Source organism: Odontesthes bonariensis, chromosome 24, assembly GCF_027942865.1.
Source record: "Odontesthes bonariensis isolate fOdoBon6 chromosome 24, fOdoBon6.hap1, whole genome shotgun sequence".
Taxonomy (NCBI): Eukaryota; Metazoa; Chordata; class Actinopteri; order Atheriniformes; family Atherinopsidae; genus Odontesthes; species Odontesthes bonariensis.
In genome coordinates, this window is record NC_134529.1 from 22662820 (window position 1) to 22686918 (window position 24099).

The 24099-nt window shown below is 39.6% G+C and overlaps 1 protein-coding gene across 1 annotated transcript; it reads right to left on the bottom strand.

Annotated features, from left to right (window-relative positions):
* Window positions 1–20533: 20533 nt before the first annotated feature.
* On the bottom strand, window positions 20534–22116 carry LOC142375150 (alpha-1-antitrypsin homolog). Its single transcript, XM_075459077.1, has 4 exons — window positions 21519–22116; window positions 21143–21413; window positions 20875–21022; window positions 20534–20725 (listed from the first exon to the last, which is right to left on the bottom strand). Exons 1-4 carry the CDS (start codon window positions 22114–22116, stop codon window positions 20534–20536), a joined length of 1209 nt encoding a protein of 402 aa, XP_075315192.1.
* Window positions 22117–24099: the final 1983 nt, after the last annotated feature.

A 24099-nucleotide genomic window follows, 5' to 3' on the forward strand; every position in this document is an offset into this window, starting at 1 on the left:
AGACAGAAAGGAAAAGTTAGATAAAAACAGGAGGTGAAGCTGAGCCCAGAAGAATTGGTTGCTGACCAAATGATTATAAATATTTCTGTCCTTTAAAACAATGGCATCTTATTTTCTGGAGGTATGCAGGCTTTTGTTGTTGCTGCTTTCCTCGTTCCTTCGTTCAGTTTGTATATTTATGTATGTGCACATTTGCTTGGCCTCCGTTACAGTCCTGCCAAGGGATTTCCTGTCAGTCTGTATGTCCACAAGTCACCACAAAAAATGAAGAAAATCAACCTTTTATTTATTTATTTTAAGTCCTATTGTGAAATATCTCAACTTGCATCGGACTCATATTAATTCCTGGCTATGATTCTGCTCAGGGAGATGACCAAATATAACAGCACAATGTAAAAATATAACAGAGGTGGAATCATGTTTAACACATTGGGACACTGTCAATCTTTAACTCTGCTACTTGGTCTGCCCATAAACTGAGGGATTTCCCTCAGGGGTTGACAACTGCCTGAATGAGCATTATTATTTTATGAAGCCAATTTGTGTTTGTGGGCAGGCAATTCTGGCTGCACGATATACACAACATGTGGTTCGCAATGTGGCCGTCACACCAACCCTGATAAAGGGCATAACAATCTTAAAAACAAACATGCCCCCAATATTCGGAAACCAAACTCGTGGATGCTGCCTTGTGAAAAGACGTGTGCTGCTTTTGTCTTTTCCTGAGTGGTTCAGAGGGGCTGCCTGTTCCACCAACTTGGTTTTAATTACACTGATGTGAGAAGCCAGCAAGAGCTTGTTAAGCCTCTCTGATTGTTCTCCTCCGGAGCCCTTCGCCTATCTCTCCCCGGACGACGACACTGCCCAGCATCACACCAGCTCAATTATCCATGAAATATTCTCCTGCACACGTCCTCTGATGACGCATTATGTTGAGGATGACTCTCTGGATGTGCTTTTGAGATCCAGGAAGACTCAGGGGTGTAGAAATGGAAAATATATATATATATATTTATATATATATCCATAAGTGCCGAAGAGCTAAGAGCGAGCTCTCTTTTCTTTTCCTCCACCTTTGTTGTTTTTGGTTTTAATTAGCCAGCTGATGGTGATTGTTGCTGGCAGTTACTGTCTCAATCCCGAAAACAGATTGGGGAGCCGCTGGTCACAGTTGCCATGACAACAACAGGAACACCAGCGACTGGTTGTGTGAGTTTGCCTTTCATTGTATAGATTGAGGTTTTTGTTTTATTTATACTCCAGCGAGGAGCTGAAGTGGTTTAGGTGCTCAACAATATAAACACTACAATATAGAAGTTTCGCTCTTGTAAAGTGCACCGGGATGGGATGTGAGTCTGGGATCTGTTGAGATATGAAGCTTTTTGTTATGCAGCGCCAGAGCCACACTGTGATAGTAAAACTCTAGCCTCATCTTTAATTCATGCTTTACCACTTCATAGAAGAAAAAAATAATAAAATCAGCTTTGCTGAAACAGTCCAGATCCACAAAAAAAACGTGCACGTGTGTTCCAACTACATCTGCTTTCCTGTTTGAATAGAAAAGCTGCCATCAGGTAACAGAGGCTTTGTGCCGAGGGGAGCGTAGTAACACCGGTGGCAATCACGTCAGGATACCTCTGAAAACTGTAGGCGGTTGTCCGTGGTGACAGGAGGATTTCTCAGCCCATTCATCTCCTGGCTTTTCAGCCAATCGCCCAGCAAAGCACTACAGGACCACCAGCCCGGGCCACTTTGTCACTACAACACATGTAGACGGCAACACAGGGGCCTCTCAGGATGGGAACAACAGCTACACGCAGGGTCGCTCTGTCTAAAGGACGAAGAAAGGGGCCACATCATCTCTGGAACGAGCTGAGAAACTACAGAGGACGAGGCTGCACAGCAAATATAGGATTGCAAATCCACATTCTGCACCCTGATTATAGTCAATTTATCATCCAATTTAAACAACGTGAGGAAGAAAAATATTTTTAAAAGAGCGTTGCTTCTGCCTCACAGCCATTCAAACAGACACCACTTCAGAAAACATACTGAGGCAAACTTCACCAGCTTTTTTTTTTTTAAAGTGCTTCAGGTAGAGTAAAATTGTCAGTGTTATCATCTCATCTCCATTTAAACTTGATAAGCGGTTGGAAAGCTCAGCATGTGGGAACGTGCATGAAGGGATGCAGGAACAGTGGGAGATTTTTGGATTCCAAGCTCCAGACTGAGGGAGAAAATCACTCAAAAATAACTTTTGAGTGAAAGACTGTGTAGGTTCATCCAAGTGGCAGCCGCTGATGCTTAGTGTTGACGCCAACTGGTTTTATATAACACTGAACTGGTAAACATGTTCAGTGATAAGGGGGCTGTTCTCCCAAGATTTCACAGAGAATAACACAACCCTGCTTTTTCCTTAACTGAGCTTTTTAGCCTCCATCAGGGAGTTTTTTTGGTTTTCAGGCTTTTAAACTGCATCAACATCATTTTCTTTTAGGCCAAACTACTACTAATTAGCTTGTGAACCAGGAAGACAATGTTATTGCTATAAAGTATGAAAATGCCATTTAAATGCTCCCGGAGTCTAAAACAGAGATAAAAGGAGAATCGTATCTGAGCTACCTTCGTCAATGCCAAAACTCGGCTGGAACTCGGCTCACAGGACGCAGTGGGGGGTAAGTCAATGTTCATAAATTATATTGCTAATATGGGATGTCATACAGCTTCATGTCAAAAGAGGCGAACTATCCCTTTAACCCTAACCAGTCATATTGCTCATGGTTGAAGGTTGATGATCCACACCGAGGCTTCCACTTAAATATTTGTATATATATTAGTATTACATGTCACTAAATCTTAAATAGTGGACCTTTTAAATAAGTATACAAATAAGACACTATAATTAACATTTTTTTATACTGAAAATGGCCCCAACTAATTTCTTGTTGAAGAGAGGTCACAAAAAAACTCAAGTTCTGGAAGTTAAAGCCGAAAAGTCTGAGCTGGAAAGTTTCTGACAACGAGCCAAATCCTTTCTAATCACACATAGTCATACAATGCATTTATGATGTACATATATTGATAATTCATATTTAAATGATTACCAACTGAAGCAGAGAGTTGTGGCAGAAAGGGACTGAGGGTGATCAGTCAGAGTCGTGTGGTGAAGGCAAGGCAAGTTTATTTGTATAGCACAATTCAACAACAAGGCGCTTCAAAGTGCTTTACACATACATTAAAACAGTAGAAATAGAAAGCATGATTTAAATTTTAAACAAAAAAGAAAGAAATAAGCCAAACAAAATAAGCCGATTCCTGGCCGTCAAGCCAGATTTGGAGGAAGTCAAAAGCAGACAGCTCAGACGCTCATCGTTGAAATAGTTGAAATCACATCTCATACAAAGGATCTGGATCACATTACCTTCTCTCCTCAAGGACATCAACTCATTTTAGCCACAGATATATTCCCATTCTTATCAGGACTATCACATCCAAATGTTCTACAATCTTGGCTTTGTCATGGAAACTATCAAAAACCTCATTATTACAACCAAGGTCTTGCTCTTGTGGAGTGATTCATCCAGAGAAACTGGATAGGAATTGTATTTAATCTGTAAAATCAGGAGCTTGAAATCACTCCCAAACCAGAGAAGAAGAGGAGGGTGCTGTGCTTTGCTTGCTATGATGAATCACATTTATTTGAGACATATCTATGATTCTATCGCCAAAAGTGTAATTGAACGTGAGCAAGAGTGTTTAAACCACACCATGGGCCTCACTCTGCCACACTAATAAGCTACATCTCACCTCCTGAGGAGAGGAGCATTCTCTTGTTTTTTTTTGTTTTTTTTATCTCTGTCACTGACAGATATTATCAGTGTACCTGGGAGATGGAATCTAAAGCGGGATACACACACACACCCTCACAGTTATCGTGCATCAAATTATTAATCAGCATGACACAGAATCATCAGTGGTGTCCACAAAATGGCACAAAAGAACATTTCAGTCCTGATTGTGGCTAAAGGAGAGGGGTCCAGAATGAACTGATTGCAGGGATACCCTCGTGGGAAGCATTTGTGACAAAATATCGAATATAAAGTGAAGAACAATAAGACGAAGAAGTAAAAGTCATCACAGGGAACACATTTTCATTTCCCTCGCAATGTTCCTCTCATCTAACATCTCCGTTTTTCTGTCTGTCAGTCTTTCCACCACCTGCCTCCCCGTTGTCCCCCCTCATTAACACGCCTTTTAACTGCGACATATAGATGACATTTAAATATAAATCACAAGCATTAACATTTGCAAACATGAGACTTTTATGATGGCTCGGTAATGAGGTGTTGTAAATCCCTGGGCCATGGCTCCTAGTGCCAGCGGGCGCATAAACCGCAGAGAGCACTTTTAACAAGGACAGGCCGTGGCGCCGCTCCGCTCTGCTGTACCCCAGAGACAACATCAGAGATCGAGTGAAGCCACAAGATGACTGATTTACGAGCACATGCCACAGGTAATAGGCATATGTATTCATATACTGTACCGAATCAGCCCACATGTGTATGTCGAATCCACAAGAGAAGACTAAATTTAATCAGGCGTTACTGTTCTGGCTATCAGCTGAAGTTTTCAACCTGCATGCAGGAATTTACTGACAATGGTTGGATTGGGAGCAATACTGGTTTATCCCAAAGGTCTAAGAATAGGAACTGACATCATGGATTTGTATAGGCCAATCAACTTCCCCCACTTGAAAATTCGGGAGAGCATTTTTTACATATGTGGCAAGTGGAAAAATTGTGCAAAAAGGTAGAATCCTTCCCAAAATGTGTCACAAGAAAGTTGCAAACACACACACAAGATATTTGATATCTGTGTCAAGTTTGTTTTGTCTGAACACATCAGAATAACCCATACATCCATTTTCCATGGCCACTTCATCGCATTTAGGGTCGAGGGAGGGACGGAGCATATTCCAGCTGCCACTGATTGAGAGGCGGGGTACACCCTGGAAAGAATTTAAAGCCTATTTGTAGTACCTTTTTTGTTTTAAGAGGCGCTGTATTGCTGGAAATAAAAGAACGGTACTTCAATTTGCCATGTATTGTTGTGTTTTAAAATATCTTGATGAGATGTATTATTTTAGGAGTACATTATAGTGAGTGAAATACATCCAACGTTATTGATGACGTTACAAAAATGTACAGACGTGTTCTAAGGTTAACTGCATGTTTAAGTGCATGACCACGTGGTGAGTAAAACTGCAGAAGAAGAGCTATAAAGATGTTGCTTAAAGGGATAGTTCGCATCTTTTGACATGAAGCTGTATGACATCCCATACTAGCAATATCGTGCATGAACATTGACTTACCCCGCTACTGCGTCCTGTGAGTCGAGTTCCAGCCTCATTTTGGTGTTGACGAAGGTAGTCCGGCTAGTTTGCTGGGGCCACAAAAATAAAGCGTTTTGCTTCTCAAAACAATATGCGTTCAAAAGAGTAATACATTTGCATCACAAAAATCGTTGTCCAGGAAAAAGTCAGACCTCCCAATCGCTTGGCGCTATTTTCTCTCCCTTAGTATCACTGTGTGCTGCCGCTTGCCGACAGCCACGCCTGTTTCACAGTGTTTACTACTCGGAAGCAGGGGACTGCTTGGTCTGCACTTTAGTCTGCATGGTCTACACATTCTAGGCAAACTATCCCTTTAAGAGTTGAATGAGTTACAATTCAGTATGGCACATGTTTGATAAAAAGTCCCACATCATAGTGAAACAATTCAACAAGAAAAATTAAAAAAATTAAAGCGGTGCCTGTCTGCACGTAGTACCTTAAGAAATGATAATAACCATGATAGACTGATGACTTAGGCTCTGCCAGCTCCCCTCAACCCCTGATGAGTATTATGTGAGAAAAGGGCTTTATTCCAAGCAAAACCATGATCGTGGCCTAACATTAACCATGTCAATTTGTGAACCTAAACCTAACCAAACAGCAGATTTTAATAAAAAGAACCAACACCTTAAATAGATTAAGAAAAAAAAAGAAAACATTATGGCCTCAGAAGAAACTAACCAAAATGTTTCAAGTGAAATTCTTTTAAAAATGCTTTTGTCTCACAGTTGAGTCAAACGTATTGGTCACCAGGACAAAAATCTCCCAACATACTCCATCCCAACCACTTAAACCTCCTGTTGTAGGCATTTCTACTGGCAGATGAAACACACACTAATATAAGCTGCATTTGCTGTTTGCATCAAATATTGCTGTGTGGCACTGCATCGTGGTGCAGATGCCAGATGATAGTTTGTACCTATCTCAAAGGTTCAGAGAGGTTCAAGATTATACATACATACATTTATTCTGGTGAGTGGAATGCTAATGGAAGATAAGATAAATTAGAAAACGATGGATTGGGGAAAGCAGGAGACCATATTATATGATGGCACCTCATTAATTCCAGTAGGAGTTGTTAGAATGCCACTATTGCTGAAGATGTCCTTTAAACCTGATCAGTGAGGTAGATGGATGTTTCATGTGCATTTGCAATTCTGGGCTCACAGAGCATGTGCATCACTCGAGCTAGCAGTGAGTAGGCGTGACTGTGACTCCCGCTGGCTAAGCTGCCTGACTTCCTGTTGGCTTCTTGCATAGATTAACTGGATGAAACCAATGATCATATGGCTGTTTTAGATTTATTATTGGTGAAAATGAATCATATTGTGTTTGATGTAGGATTCGTTTTGCTGTAAAACATTTCTTCTTAAACAAGTGCACAAGTACAACCCCAGTTGCAATAGTTTGCAAATCCCATAAACCAATCTTTTATTGAAGATAGAGCATAGAAAACATAACAGATGTTGAAAGTGAAACATTTTACTATTTCATGAAAAACATTTGCAACAATTGCATGGCAGCAACCTATTTTTGAAAAGTTGGGACGATGAAAGGCTGGAAAAGTAAGTGGTACTAAAAGGAAATGGCTGGAGAAACATGTTACAACTTATTAGCTTAATTGGCATCAGGTCAGTAATATAAATGGGTATGAAAAAGAGCACCTCAGAGAGGCAGAGTCTCTCGGAGGATGGGAAGAGCTTCAGCAGTCTGCAAAAAACTGTGTTTACGTATTGTAGAGCAATTTCAGAACTATGTTCCTCAACCGAATAATAGAAAGTCTTTGATTGTCCCATCATTTACAGTAATGAAATATCATTTCATTCTGGAACACTTCCTAAAAGCATTGCCTGTGAACACGGTTCCCTGTGCCATCTACAAATGCAGGTTGAAACTCAATCATGCAAAAAAGAAGCCATGTGTGACTCTTTTTCCATTTACAGACCGTAGTTACAATAAGGCCCTTTTTTAGCCAAAATTCTCACTGTCATATTGTTTATGTTCAGTTGTGTGTAAAATGTTGGTTTATGAGATTTGCAATTAGATAGATAGATAGATAGATAGATAGATAGATAGATAGATAGATAGATAGATAGATAGATAGATAGATAGATAGATAGATAGATAGGATAACAGTTTTATATCATGAAGGGTGAGTGGTGTGAGGACAAATCGGAGGGCAGAAAGATGGCAGTAAAGGGCGGTTTGAATGATGCTTGAGCAAGGAAAGCTATTAAGCAGTGGGTCAATAGTGGAAGACAAGCAGCCCAAGTATTAAACTGATCATGACATCACGCTAAAGACAGATAAGGCCTCTGAAGGCTTCCTTTTGACAGCACTTTATTCATCTGCAGCCTTTTCATTAAGCTCTGGACATAATAGATGATCCATCGATTCTCTCTCTCTCCATCTCTGTGTCACTCTGTCTCTACTAGCATTTCCACCGCTGTCAAAAACTCGGCTACATCTCAGAGTTCTCGACAGCGGTGAGCAATCAAAAACAAACATTCATCTTGATTATAGTCCACTCTAAGCCCTGGGAACAAGATCGTTTTTGTCTATTCATCATGTCACCGCCTTACAGGGGGAACTGTGCTGGGGTTGAATGCGAGATAGCAGCTCTATTCAAAGCTCTCCACTCCTGTTGTGTTTTCATGCTTAAGGTGAGAAAAGAATAAGGTCGGGCTCAAGAAAAAAAGGTGATAGGTGAGGGACAACGTGAAGTTTTATCCTGAAGCTGTCTTTGTTTGAATTGTTGTGCATTTCAGCTGAACATCAAGGCACATCTGAGCTGTGGATACACTGCAGGGTCAAAGCTGCACTCACTTCCATACACCAGAGAGGGCCAAATCTTTTACAGCTCTAGGTCTCAGTGTGAAGGGCCTCTGCAAGTCTTTTGTGGTTATATCACCTGTAGACACATTTCACAGCCACAATTTTAATATCTCAGCTGACCTTCCAGGTTTCTAAATGGATGCATTAGAGCCTAAATTTGAATAAAACTGGGACAAGTGGCAGCATCTATCCTGATTCGAGAGTGAGGCTGTTAATTAAGTATACCATTGAGTTTTTTTTTACAAGATCTATATGGAGCGTTTTTTCTTTGAGTTCACAACTGCTAGCCCAATAACATTTTGAATTCAGTTCTGCCTTTTAATTTTTTTTTAAATATTTTATTTAACTGTAGAACCATGAGCGAAAACAAAGGGTTTTTTCTCCTTGTGCTCTGATTTCCTCCAGCAGCGCAAAGACCTGCGTTATAAATTAATCATAGGATCATAGGTGTGAGTGTTTACATTTTCTGTCTTAGCCCTGTGATGGACTGGCACTGTCCTAGCTGGACTCCATATCTCGTACCGTGGCAGCAGAGGACAAAGTGTGTACACTAAATGGATTAAAAAGAGTACCGTAAAGAGGCGGAGTCTCTGAAAACGTAAAGATGGGCTTATTCAGCAATTTCCAAACACAGCATCCCAACCTTTTTGGAATTGGGTTTGTATTACATTCACAAAGACAAAAGAAAGTGGATAAATAAGAGAATATGCATACATTGGAATTCTCATTTTCCAAACAAGCTAAAAGAATCTTACTTATTTGATTTCATACTCATGTCATGACTCACAATTAACGATTGATCGCGTAATCTCGATAGATTTAGATAATTGTGATCATTGTCATACTCGTGATCATAGATCATATTAATTTGCATGTTTTGTTCATTTGAAAATGTGGCAAATTACGTTTCATGCAGCAAACACCATAGAACAGAGGTCTTCAACAGGGGGTCCGCGACCCCCAGGGGGTCCGCGGAGGTACTGCAGGGGGGTCGCGAAATCTTTGGTTGATTAGACGATTTTTTTTAAATTTAAAAAAAAATAATATATATATTTTTTTTTTTTCAGTTTTTTCTCACAAATTGTGTGCAAATGTGTGCCATTTGAGGATTCATTGTCCCATCTACATGCATGTTTAAAGTTAAAATCTGTGGATTATTTGAATAGCTCAGTGTTGTATGCAAGATGTTTGTTTATAAATGGCAGTGGCACGGCCACCCTGTACCTTGCACATGTTTAAAATAAAAACATGAATATATTAACCTGTGTATTATTTGAATAGCTTAGTATTGAATGTACAATAACAGAGTAGCTATGTTTATACACGGCACTAGGCCCCGTTAAATATAAAACACAATTGTATGCCATATAAATAGCAGGGGGTCCCTGCTCCAGCTCTTCATCAGTTTGGGGGTCCCTGGCCTGAAAAACGTTGAAGACCCCTGCCATAGAACAATGAAAACTGTAGATTCTGTTCATGCAAAACAAGTCTGCACACTGGAGCAGTGTTGAACTTTTTAAAAGATTGCTGTTTTATCCAAAGAAAGTGCATCATAGCTAATCAAATCAACACCTATAACATTACACAATATATTACAACCTGATTTATAGTGTAAAGTAATGTGTAATTATAAAACAAAACTTTTTTGTAACAGCTGTATTATATAGGATATAAATTATGATAAACAACCTCGTGAATAAATGCAAGACTCCAGTTTATTAACATTTGTCAGAACTTGGGAATTGACATCTGTCTGCACCTAACACCCAATTCATGTTCAGCCAGGAACGAGGTGTGACACTACTCAGAAATTCACCGTGAATGGTTACAGACGTGTTTGTATTTTTTCCCAACAAAGGTTTTTGAGGATGGCAAGATGGCAAGCGGACATTTAATTAGCTTTTTTTTTTTATAACCCTTTAACTAAAATACAGCAATATCCCAGAAGAATTTTGCTAAAGATTGCGCCACTGAATCATGAATAATGCAAACCACCACTACATATTTGAGTCACCGTACTCAGAACGTATTTCTGTTTAATATTCACGTCCATATGTTGTGTTAAATACTGTGCGTAGTGTTAGGAATGGCCCAAAGGAAATTCTTACAGTTAATAACTCACTCATAGTTGGATATTATGAATTGAAAAAAATGATATGGTCTTAATCAGTCTTTGATTAGACAATAGCTTATCACTGCAAGTGTTCTGGTTCATTTAGTGTGCCTGCATGTGTCAGAAAGTCATTTGGCAGTTGGATTTGAAAATGTATGTGAATGTGTTTTGAATTAATGACCAACGCTTTCTTTTTGTTGTGACCTGCTGGTGTTACTCATGCATTACTCATGCATTACTCATGCAAAGGCAGTTAAACTGATAGCTGATCATTTGGATTTGTCATATACAAAAATACACAAAAAAAAACATAAAAAAATCACACATATGCGAAATACCTGTATCAAATAATTTTTCTTTAGTTCACTATTGTTGTCTGAAAGATTAGGATGATGTATCATCCTAATTTACGTCATCCTAACACATGAATCTTTAGTCTGACTGCCTCCATCAGACATATCATAGTCAGGGAGTGCTATGTATACACTGAATGAGGATGTATGTGTGCGCATGGATGTCTCTAACCATCCAGCAGCAATTTCATTAAAGTGATGGCTCAGCCACACACCTCCAAGCTGCGGGTGTAAAAAAAACAAAAAAAAAACAGCAAACATAAAATATCAAGATTCTGAGAGGCTGATTCTATATGACAGAGAATGATAATGAAAGGCAGCTGCTGTGCTACCACTGACCTGGATTGATACAGTACAAAGTGAGACACAGAGTCAGTCAAACCTCCACCGCAGCGGGTTCTCTGCTGAAACTCCCAACGTCTAATCTCATTTGTCAACAGCAAAGACAGACTTAGGTTTTAGGGTCACGGCGACGAACAAAACGTTCAGACATGAACGTGAACAGGATGGCTTTACACACGGAACCAGCATGTAGCACGTGTTTCTGTGTGCGAGCACGGACGCATAGGTCAGCACAGCCAGTGAGTGATGTGCTTTGGACTGTCAGCGTGGCTTACAGTAATAAGACATCACAACCAAATGCGCTGTGTACCGAAACGCTGTCAGTTGATGTGAGTTTATCCACTGTCTGCACAGAGGCATCCACATAAAAGGTGTTACATTTCTCTGGGTGCATATCTGTTTTTGTGTGGGGAGCCAGACACGAACAATAAACATGATCAGCTTCCTTATTGTTTGTCTTTGATGCAGAAGCAGCTGCCTTCTGTCAACCTGGCTTCTGCCTCTTCTTCTTTGCCGGCTCCGATGCACATTTAACAAGGTTATGCCCACTCGTTCAGTATGTTAAGTGGAAGCCACTCTGCTGGGGGCTGTGTACTCAGTGGACTTTATCATTGACTCTTGTGTTCCAAACCGCGGGACTTTGCTCTTGATGCATCAATGTCTTCCCTGCTCATTACGATGCGCAGCCTTGGGCACAGAAGTATCTTAGAATTTGAGAAACACACCTTAAAACAGAATCATAAACTATCTCTGCTATGATTTTAAAGTCTAACCTTAGATCTTTGAAAATAAACACTATATATGAATTAGGTGCTAAGCTGTGATAGAAGGTTTTTTTCTGGAGCACACACAGAGTAAAGCTTCAATTCTTGCTGTTTACACTGCCAAAGTAAAAAAAAAAAAGAAGAAAAATCCCCTCTTTTCGGGTAGATTCCCCCCTCAATGTGTTTTCTCTGGCTGAGACTGTGGCACAGATAACACACAGATGAGAGCGGGTGATAGGACATTGAGCCTTTCTATGACCTTCTAAGCATTCAGCTCGTTTGACTTTGATGTGTAAAGTAGACCAACGAATGGAGGAGCGGCTGTGCTTTAATTTTGCTCTAAATTTACAAACCGGGATGAGAGGAGCATTAAGTGAACAATAGCAAGGTGCAAGGGAACTGTAGTCCCGCTCTCGTGACACAACAGTGCCACCTACTGTTGTCTGTGCATCATCAGGAAATGAGACCCTTCCTGTATCTGATGTGTGACTCGCTGCCTCTGTCTGTTCAGCTCATGAAATATGAACTGCAAATCTGCACATTCACACTTCTGTGGCTCAAAGCTGACAAGAAGAGCTTTAGCCATTTGACTACAGTCAGTAGTTATTATTAGTGATAAAGTCCCCCATTTGTACATAGTCCACATAGGCATGAGCGGTTCGCAGGAAAACAATGGGTATGTGTAATGTATTTACATATTAGAATATTTTCAGCTATAGGTTCACATTAGAAGCATTTAACCTCAGAGAAACACAGCTGATATTTCAGAGATTACAAGTTACACAATAATACGGCTGCTACATATGACACAATTAGAACTGTTTATAGTCTTTATTACTTAGAAGTTTTGTATTTTAGTGACGTTCACTTTCAGGATATCGAGTAGTGCAGGGTGCACGTCATAAGCTCTTATTTTTCTGTCAGCATTGAGTACATCCATTTTTTATTCCTATCTGATGTGCATCACTTTCAGTAGTCTTTGTTTTTTTCTGGCATGATGAAAGCATGACCTCCTCTGCCTCTGGCTGACTAATGCTTGTTGTCTTTGTTGCAGGGGTTGGTTAGATCTGGGCATGAGACATGGGGTATGGTCGAACAATAGAAGATTACCTCCTTTTTTTTCTACTAAGATCTTTTCCTTGACCTGGTTGGAAAACATGGTGGGGTTAAGGAGAGATGGGAGAAGATGATACACTGCAATGTGGGTCCGAAGCACTCGTTCTCAAGACTGGTCAATTAAAAAGGAAAGAGAAAACACAAAAGTGAAAGATATTGTTATCCCAGGCTGCTCACTTTCCGTTTCCTCTCCTCATATCAATCAAAGTTAGTATGACTGGATAAAAATAATCAAGCTTCTCTTAGAAAGTTGTGCCCGCAAAGAAATTGTCAGAATCATCTCCTTTTCTTTGTGAAGAATAGTAAGGGAGATATTAAGCAAACTATTGATGATCTCTTAATTAGAATTTAAAGAATTTAAGCAGCTCTTATCATGAATCTTGTCAAGCAAAGAAGACTGTTCGGCCAGATCATGGGAATTGCTTAGAATTAGGGTTAGCCAGTCACAGCCAGAGTGGGTCAGGTCATGCTTTTCTCATGTCACCCACGGCTTACTTTCCTTATCACTTTTCCATAAATAATAATGCAACAAAAATATGCCCCCTGGAAAATGTCATAGATTACTATCAAACAATGGAGCACACTACCCAAAAATAACAAGAAAATCTTTTCAGAAGTGCAAATGAACTCTTGATGCTTCAGCTAATCAGCTTTTCCAACAGACCATTTACAGAAGCGGCTACTGGCCCATAAAATTACAAGGTGAGAGAATAGTTTGAACTGTTGTCCAATTTTCAAGAGTGGATAAAGAATAAGGACTCATTCATTGACAAGGCATAATTATAAAGTCTGCTCACCCTTCACTTTCTGGGCCATTGATTTAAAAAATATGCACCCTTTCTGTGGCTAATGTTAATTTCATGATTATGCTTATTGCCTGAAATCAAGCAGAAGTTGAATGACAATGTTCAAAGGGTTAGGATTGCTACTGGTACATCTTCTGCAAACCACGTATTACAAAGTAATCTAACAAGTCATTGTTTAGAAAAGAGTTCAAAATCTGCTGGGGAGGTTGCCAAGAAAAAGAAAAAACAGAGACAGAGGTTATATTTCTAATTAACTAGGCCCCACTGCGTCCTAATTTAAGGTGTTCAAAATGCATTTAAAATGATCTTTGTCCTCCAAAGACTAATAAGAAATATGCAGAGGTAAAGAATAAACTCCTCTAAATGTCCATAGCTATATGTTTGCAAGTAAATGTAACATTAAAAGTGCAAGGAACGCAGAAAAGTAATTTAGAATACTCAGATATATGTGTGTGGTTCAGTGACTGTCAAAAGCCTCTTTGCAACTTTCAAGCTGTTTTGGTACCAGACTTTTCAAATTGGGTGTCATTTTCCTCATGAACCAATGTTTCTGTAACACATAGGAATTCATGTCAAAACAAGCAGAATAAAATATGTCGTCTCACTCCCAATCTTTGCCACAATTCCTGCTAACATCTGTTTAAATCACCAAAAAATCCTTTTTCTTCCCTGTATAGTATCATGTAACGACAGTAGGAAAGTGTTTTATCAGACATCTATGTTTATTCCCTGTGTTTTCATATGGACACTAGAAAAAATATCCAGTGAAGGTTGATCATCCTTAAAATTCCCTAAACTAATCTTTTGGGTCACTTGTGGGGAAACAAGCAGGACCAGCTCATTAGCAAAACATTGTCTGTTTAGCACTTGAGTTGGCTAACATGTTAGCATACACATTGAGTAAATCTAGAGCAAGACTTATTTTAATGTGAAGCGGTGCTGCTGCTGCAAATGAATAATAGTTACTTTCATTCTAAGTTTTGGGTTCCACCAACTCCTGACACTTTGGGTACTTAGCGCTCCACTTGCAAGTTGCTAACTGTATCTGTCATTTTATTGTGCACTAACAGTGTACGTGGTTTAGCTAGAAAAGACACTGAAACAGTCAAAATAAACAAACAGAGGCGAATATAAAAATTTCGGATGCTGCATTGAGGTGAGGGAGAAGCATTTCAGTGTCACAAGTCTTTCAAAAAGTTTGCACACTTCTCTGGAACTTTCGCTGGTGTGTGAACAAAGAGAATTGATAAGGCAGTGCCTCTTTAGATCACGGTTGTTAATGTCTGTTTTGACTGCCATGCATGTGTTGAATATCAGAACATATGATTTGTGATGAGTAAAACCTGAGTTATCTCCTCAATGCTTGTTTTTTGTGTTTAAGAGTCATTCTCATAGCTTTACATAACATTTTCTAGTCTTTAGTTGCCACTCTCTGACCTTATATCAAACTGGTTCAAAACAGTTCTATTCAAAATGAGCATATAATTTCAATATTTCAACATGATATTTTAGTATCCCAGCTTTTTTATCTTATTTCTTTTTATTTAGTTATACAGTCACATTGACAATGAACGGTGTGACTTACATGCCAGCCATAATCAATAGACTAAGCCCCAGAATGACAGCAGTCTTACCAGAATGTCAATTGAACAGCTTGCTGAAATAAATATATATATATATATATATATATATATGAATATAGTAAAGCAGTAAGCTTCTTCATTGTTCAAGAAAAAAGTCAAGTGTGATGACACCATATGGGACATGAACAAAAAGAATTTATTAAACAGTTCTTTTTTCTTTAGATCACAACAGTGTCTGCACTGACTGTCATGTTTGTATTGAACACTGGAATACATAAAGTGTGATGACAAAACCTGGGAACAGCCAGTTATCGGTTCATGTTTTTCACATTTCATTCCACCCCTGTCTGCCAGTCAGTCCCTCTGTAGTGAGACGCTTGTCCTCCTCCCGTCACATCTACAGAAAGAGCCGCCTTCTGAGAGCAGCAGACTAAAATAACTGGCGTTAGGTCTCACACATCCCAAACACGACGGGAAATGCATTATAGATGCCCACTTCACCATGTGTCACATCACGTCTTGATTTGCATGCGTACCACGCATTTGATCTTCTGCAAGCAGGAATCACACAAAGAGCAGAGAGATTCAGCAGGAGAAGGAGAGTCGTGGAGCTCGGCTCGAACGAACGCGTCTTTGTGTGGAGGCTCAAAAATAATGTTGAGTTTGTTAAGTTTTGCAGAGCGAAGAGATGTGTGTCATTTTAGCCTGTTTAATTGAACTGCAGGGTATACTTTGCAATTAAAAGGTACTTTTATGATGTACATTCCAACACAAAATTCAAATATTTGCAATAAGGTGCATGTAACACATAGCTGTGATTACTCTAAATACATCTACGCTTTTGTGAATACACACAAGCTATTTGATTTATCTATATTAGTAAACGCAGCTCATCGGCCACTCCTCAATGTCGGAGGGAGGATTGTGTTCTAACCATTGTGTTTTAAGAGCAGGTACTTCCTTACAAGCCACAGAGACAAAATAAACAGAAAAATATGTGAATGATAGCAGCAGAACAAGATTAAAAAAAAACAGTGTCTTAGCTGCAAAGTAGGGCCTGAAGGTTTTCCCTGCTCAGCCTACTACATTATTCCTGCATGTTTCTCAACGTTGAACCCTAATCATATGCTAATTTATAGACTAATTTATAGTTTTCTTCATGTTGATATAATCTTGGTATTGGTTATTTCATTTTGTGCAGCTATATCATTCCACATCTTTCCAGTAATCAGAATAATCAGGTTTTCTCCAGCAGATGGAAGGATTTACAAACAAACAATGAGCTGGAAAGAAGTTTTGCTTTGACAAGCAGCCAGCGTACTTAAGAATGTACTATGCGTGTGTGATATGGACAGTAGACTTAATGAAATCTAAGGTTTAAATCTGCTTAGTTTTTCACTTACAACAACTTATTTCTCTTTGGCTAAAGAGCAAGCAACAGTTAAGTGATTATGGTGGCTTTAGAAATAATACAACTGTTTGGTGGAATGAAGGGGAAATGATACCCAGCAGCCTGGTTTACTGGCTTTTTTGCTTCAGTTGCTTTGGCAGGTTTAACTGAAAACCACATGCTGGTTCCAAAAAGCATTTGGTTGTGTTTACTTTCAGAGACATTTAAGTGTGTTTTTACGTTCCATGAAAGTTGCGCACACTGAATTGTGCGTTTGCCTGACATGGCAGGGCCATGCTGGTTGGATGCAACCTCACTGGATTTTTACTCCACCATCTAGATAAAACAGTTTGAGTGAAAAGGGAGCACTTCACACTGCATCTTGTCCAGTTGGATAAAAGTAAACATGAAACACCGAGCTGTGACGCCTATGCTGAACTCAACACACGCATCTGATAAAAAAGAAGCTGAGCACAAGAAGGATCACCCTAACTCATTGTTTTAGGAAGTACACAAGCACAGGCCACACTAATTAGCAGCTAACTGCCAAACAAACTATAGTATTACTGTGTGATATAATGCGGTTCTTTCTGTTTCAGCCATTTTGCACTTTGACAGCAATGCTACACCAAGATGGGTGGGTGTCTGCTGAGAAACACCAGCAGCTCAAACAAATTTCAAGAGTTTGCTCATTGATTTGTCATGCCACTCACAAAATAAATGATCTAAGTGAAATAACAGGAAGATAAAATAGCTAACTCAGATAATACCAACATATGTTAGCTTACAAAGCAGGGTCCTCAGAGTTCTCAGCAAAACCTGTTAATGGTCAGCAGAAGGGACAGATTGGGACTTCTAAAGAACTACCCACCCGAACCTCTCATTCACACTTATCTTACTGATGTTCTTCGCAAAAGCCAGAGTTTGTGTGGGCGATGATAGGGACACAAAGTGACAAAGTGTATGTGTACCGATTGTGTAAAACAATCTACAGCAGCTCCACTGTTGACAGGTCAAAGGGCGAAGAGTCATGTGAGGCTGATGGCCATCAGGTTGCACATCCTGTCTCCACTGTGGTCAAAACTTTTCTGCTACTTAACAGTTAAACTGCAGGGATTAAAGTGTTTTCTTCATGCTGATCCTGGCAGGATCTGTAATGTAGAAATACTGAAAAGACCAAAACTCATTTGTAAGTCGTGACCAAGTTGGGAATATTAATCTAGTCATACTTGTTCATATTTTTACTGAACGAATTATGTATTTAAAGTCACGTTTTAAAAATCCTTGTGATAAAGGCCCGGAAGGGCCAACAAGTTGGTTTGTTTATTAAAATGTGTACAGTGTGTGAAATTTCTCTTTTCTGATGCTGTTTCTTTTCCATATTTTTACACTATAGACACTCCTGTATTTCCTTTTTTTTTTTTTTTTAAAGTAAAAGAGAACCACGCTACACAAAACCACTGACACAGTTCTTCATAATTTATGTTCCTTTTACGAGACTTTTGGAGACAAAAAAAAAGAACTCCTGAAATGACAGAAATACACTTTTGTGGATGGACAGAATCCTCTTGGAGCAACCTCCTTGTGTGCATGTGCACCTTAACAAGGCTGAAGGGTTGATGGTCTTGCCCATGAAGAGGATGCTTCTCCTGGGGTTCTCCAAAATGACAACCAACAGTGGTCTGATTGATTATGGCAAACTCCGTGCAATACATGCAAAGATAGTCGTGGCTGGGGTATCTGTCCCCATCTCAGTGACACTCAGCATAGCCTTTGTGTAAAAGAAAAAGATGGGGCAGCCGACACCAAGATGAAAGAAATCATCATGCGGTGGAGTAGGGAAAGTCATATCTTGTCCTATGAAATGACAAAGGAAAAATATCTTAGAGACTTTTGTCTTGACCTTGTCCGATATGTCTGAGCAGTGTCCCCGAAAGCCATGATTATGCTCATTTCTTACAATGTGTCTTGTTTCAGTCAAGGCCGATGATCAACATTAACATCCACTTTAGTGAAATTGCTAGTCACGTCAGAGAGTTAGCTGACAGTTTACTTAGATATTAACGAGAACCTTGTTTTTTTCCTCTTGTGCTCACTTCTCTTCTGGCAAGGCTGTCTTTGCTCATACAATACAACCCATTTAAGTGAGTCAGTAAATGTAAGGAACCACAGATAAATCGGTGTGCATCCGGTTAAGAAAGAAAAAAAAAAATCCTGTTGTACACACTCAAGGCTGTGAAGGCCAGCACATAATTACGGAAAAATAAATTAATCAGACAGCAAAAATGTGCTTTTGATAAAAAAATATTGACATTTGCAATAATTTCCTTTTCATCTTTTAAAAAATTCACAGTGACCTATTTTCATCTGAACCGAATAATTGTATATGTGGTTGTATTTCATACAGACATCTGTACATTTAGGCACAAGTTCTAAAAGGAGAAGAAAGCCTCGGGGAAAATACAAGAAGGCAGAGTGGTTTTGCATTTAACTGCTGAAATAAGAATTTACTTGAAAAAGGTTACAGCATATGTTTCTCAGAACCAGTGTTGGGATTAACGGCGTTTAAGTATAACGGCGTTATTTTTCCAGTAACGGAGTAATCTAATTAATTACTTTTCCCATCGTTACAACGCCGTTGTCGTTACTGAGAATATAAAGTGGCGCGTTATTACAATTTGGTTGTAGGCTTTCTGCTACACATCAGCTGCATGCTGCCTGGAGAGAGCAGGGGTGGGGATGATGACACCGTTGCAAATACGATGATGATTGGCTGTGTGGGCGGATGTCCTGCCCACGCTGTCTCACTGCAAGTGCTGACGACTACTACTAAACACACACAAGACAGCGACAATGGCGACGAGCCAGGGAAGTTCAAAGGAAGCGTTCTCTAACTGGAAGTACCGGCACTACTTCTCACTCGTGGATATGAAAGGCAAGAATGTGTATGTAACATGGACGCTATGCCCAGGGAAAAAAGCTTTATCCACGTCTGCCTCAAGCAACTCAAATCTAATGAAGCACCTTACATCAACCCTTGCAAATATGACACTTGTTGCTTCTGCAGCTGCTAACCCAAGTCCAAATGCAGCTAGCGTGAGCCCCAGCGAAGGAGACGGAGCCACTCGAAAACAAACAACACTCGATTTTTTGGGTCAGAAACAGGTGACCACCATCACCATTTTATATTCAATATAAAATATTTATGTTTTTATTTCTATGCATCATATGACAGGCTGCAATCTATTGACTTCAAATAAATACCGAATGTTCTAAATTAATGGATATAGTGTTTTTATTCTTCAATCAGTTAATATAAACATATTTGAGGTTAAAGATGTTATAGAACGTAACAGCGTTATAGAACATAAAAAAATAACTCTACAGTTACTTTGCTGAGTAACTAATTACTTTTACAATGTGGTAACTGAGTTACTAACTCTATTACTTTTTGGGAGCAGTAACTAGTAACTGTAACTAATTACTTTTTTAAAAGTAACTTGACCAACACTGCTCAGAACGTTAGGGAGTATTGGTGCCTTCTCAGATGTGCATGTTACCAATGCACCAACACAATCACTCCTCTGTTCTTACAATACAGGGGCAATCCTGTGTTATCTTTTTCAATTCAAGAGAAACACACAATCACTCAGAAAGCTCTTGAACAAGATGCTCTTTAATCAGGTTCTGTAGACCAGGAGCAACTCTCCTGGAATGACACAAGTAACAAGTATTGCGAGTACACGACAGCATCAGTATGATGACTAAAGAATCAATGATTTTGATTATGACAGGGTCATCTTGGCAAAATCTTTGAACTTGATACTCCCTAATCACCTTTACATGCCAGTGGGGTTGTTGATCTTGCCCATGAAGAGGATACTTTCAGCGGGGTTCTCCAGAATGAAAACCAAGAAGGGCCTGTCAACTGTGACTGTCTCTGGGGTACTCAACACTCTTAACTCAAAGATGTTTGTCGCTGAGGCTTCTGTTCCCATCTCAGTGACGCTCAGCGTAGCCTTGTGGGATGCCTGTGGAACAAAAGGAAGAGGCAGTCAGAGGCTGGGTTGAAAAAAGATAAAAGTGTCTTTTTCTGGATCTTTGGCATTATGCTTACAGTGCGTAGAAGGCAAAGTCACGTCTTTACAAAGACCAAAAAAACCTCAAAAAGTTTGCCTACCTTTGAGATTTTTATCTTGACCATGTCAGATATGCCTGAGAAATCTGCAGTGTCCTCGAAAGCCATGGTCATGCCCATTTCTTTCAACGTGTCATCCAGGGAGGCATCAGTGGAGATGGAAAATTTTGGCAAGTCCAGAGCCACGTAGCTGAGAAACACAGAACACCTCACAAATGTTTTCCAGTGGTTGTATTGCTCAGTACATAGCCTAACATATGGAATCCTCTTCAATAATTACACTAAATAAGTAGTTTTTTATGAACCATACCTATCAGTGACTGAATGTTGCCAGTGCCTGATGGAGTTCTTGTCTATGTGGCTCTCCACCTCATTAATCTTGCCTTCTTCAGGCAGGACAATCATCATAGAGGTGCTGCTCTTGTAGGGGAGTATGATGACTGTGGAGTGTCTGCCACGGTCTTTGTAGATTTTGTAAAACCCTGTTCTTGACAACATGTCCACCTTAACTTTGGTGGTGTTATTCACATGGAAATTTCTTTTGTGTGTCAGCTCATTCTCAAAAGGATGCTTCCACTGTCCTGTATGAAACATATGTTTTTAAATGTTGCAATATGATCTGCAGTCATTATGCATCATACATGTGGCTTGGACAGTAAGACACAGACTTGCAACTGCTTGTTTACCTCCAAAGTAGACATAGTTGATCAGCACCATAACCGTCTCGGGGTGCAAGGTCTTCACCATATCTTTGATCTTGTCCTGGGTTTTATTTGCAATGTATGAGTTGATTTCAGCTGCAGCGTCATTGGGTTTGGAGAAATTGACGTTGAAGATCTCACCAAAGTAGTAGTGGCTGACATCACTTTGGAATGTCTCCAGAGGATTAAAGCAGGAGTGCAGCGCCACAATGTTGCCAACATCCAGCTGCTGGTTCTCCTGGCTGTGCCCATGCATGCGGAAAAGATGCTCATAGGCTTCGTTGACCTGTGTCTGGCTTAGGGTGCTGTAGCCCAAGCTGTTGAACAGCTGGCCGTGGGTTTCACCACGGGCTCCTATAGACAGCATGGACAAGGCGGTCGAGATGCCAAGTGGTGAGTAGAAGATGTTTTCTCCAGCAGCAGCTTTGGCATTCAAAGTTTTGTAGAGGGCAAAGGCAAAGTCAGCATTAGGAGAAGACAGCAGGTGGTTGCTATGCTGTCCTTGTTCAGAGTGATGGTGGTCAGCCGTGGCAACAGCCGACAGCATGGCTGCTTGTAAACAGCAAACAAAGATACCATGCATCCTTCACAATCTGCCAATATGAAAAGAACGATGAGTCTAATCACAAAAAACTCAAAATAGCATTTGATAATGAATAAAATAACTTGTTTTTTTAATTATGTAGTTATATAAGAATACTGAAAAAGTCAATGACTAATGATAAAATATCACAAGTATCTGCTTTTATCTCTCATATTATTATTATTTGCATTATATGAATCAAAAACAGTTTTTGTCACCAAAGGCTCACTTCTAAAATTCTATGCAGTCACTCATCTCCTAAAAAGTAAGTCCCTTTAATCAAAACATCAAATTCACATTCCAGTGAAGGTTGATGCTTACCATTAACGTCCTCGTTGGTAAAGTGTGCTAGACACTCCATTATTATATTCAGCAAGTCAGAGAGAGACTGCTGGCAGTTTAGTTAAACATTAACAAGAACAAGCCCCCCCTTCTATCCTGGCATAACTCCCTACAACACAAACCACGGAACTGAATCAGTAAGAGTAAAGAGCTGTGAGTAAGTCACGGTGTTTCTGGAAAAAGGACTGCATACGCACATGCATGCAGAGGTCATTTCGTAATTCTTAGACTAAATCAGACGGACATCAGTGAGCTTTGATGAAAATATGAAGCAACTAATTCCAGTCTGACATTTTAAATCATTTCCGATTCAAACCCCTTGTGGGAAAAGACACCGTGACCTTTTATCCACTTCGAGAATTAATTGGCTTTGTAAATAATAGCAACAGTCGGTAAGACCAATCCTGATTGTGATATTGATTTAAAATTGTAGGAGGAAACAACATATAGAATACAGTATAATGGGTACAAATGTCGGTCGAATATGATCTATTTAGGCTTGAGAGATTTCTCTGTACCCAAATGGTCATTGATAATTGGTTTTCTTTCACTTAAAACAGAGAAACTGTTTATCATTAATCATCTCCCCAACTTGCTAAAATCAATGTGTCATTTCTAAAGATTTGAGGCCATATGTACAAGAATCCTAACACAACTAAAACCTCCCTCAATTTGCTCAAGCTTTCTGTCACATGCACTTGCTCCACTGGGCATCATTTAAGTTCTAATGGCAAGCTGTCATAACATTTAATAACGATATTCAGATTTCCGTAATTTACTTACTGATGAAAATGAACATGTCAGACATGTCTGCAATGATATTACTAGACATTACAAGAAAATTCTAAATTCCCTCTGAAACATCCATGAGAATATTTGTTATTGTCCAGAACAATCTGCATTTGCAGTAGAATCCCTCCGAGGAAATTCCAGATACTAACCAATATAAAACCCCAGTTTGAAAAAAAAAGGTTGTGTGCAGTATATTTTTGGGCATTATGGCCTTTAATTACAGCTGGTGGACAGAGAGAGAGGGAGAAGGCATGCAGCAAAGGGCCAAAGACCAGGACTCAAACCCAATCATGGCCCTGTTGTGCGCCTGTTCAATCAGTTGAGCTTTATGGCATCCCGGCATGGCCACGTTCACCACTGTGTGACACCACCTCTTCTTTAAAGAACAGTCTATAAACATCTGGGAATCAAGGAGACTAGTTGCTGGACCTCTGATTGTTACCCCATTCTTTTGTCAAACAGGATTTCTAGCTACTTGACAGTCCAGATCTTTTCTGTCATTTTTTGCAATTCATGATTCCCCAAATGTTTTCAGTTGGCAAGCCAGTGCAGCACTCAGACTCTTCCACTATAAAGCCATGCTTATGTACCTTTCAGCATTTATGGTTCCTTTCCAGATGTAGACATTGCCAGTTAGGCAATAATAGGTAGTGGCACTAATACATCCCCATACCAACAGATGTGCAAGCTTTTGAACTGAGCACTGATAACATGCTGGATGGTCCCTCTCCTCTTTAGTTCATAGGATTCATGTTTTTCGAAATTAATTTCAAATTGTCTGACCACTGAACAGATTTACACTTTTGAAATGAGATTTGTCCCAAACAGGAATATTTCTGGTTGATATGG

What these genes read in the sequence shown, in the direction of transcription:
- LOC142375150 (XM_075459077.1), bottom strand. Translation starts at nt 22,116, where the DNA reads ATGCATGGTATCTTTGTTTGCTGTTTACAAGCAGCCATGCTGTCGGCT. An exon ending in CAACTATGTCTACTTTGGAG is followed by an intron (nt 21,414 to 21,518) that starts GTAAACAAGCAG and finishes TGTTTCATACAG; the next exon opens with GACAGTGGAAGCATCCTTTT. An exon ending in CAACATTCAGTCACTGATAG is followed by an intron (nt 21,023 to 21,142) that starts GTATGGTTCATA and finishes TGTGTTTCTCAG; the next exon opens with CTACGTGGCTCTGGACTTGC.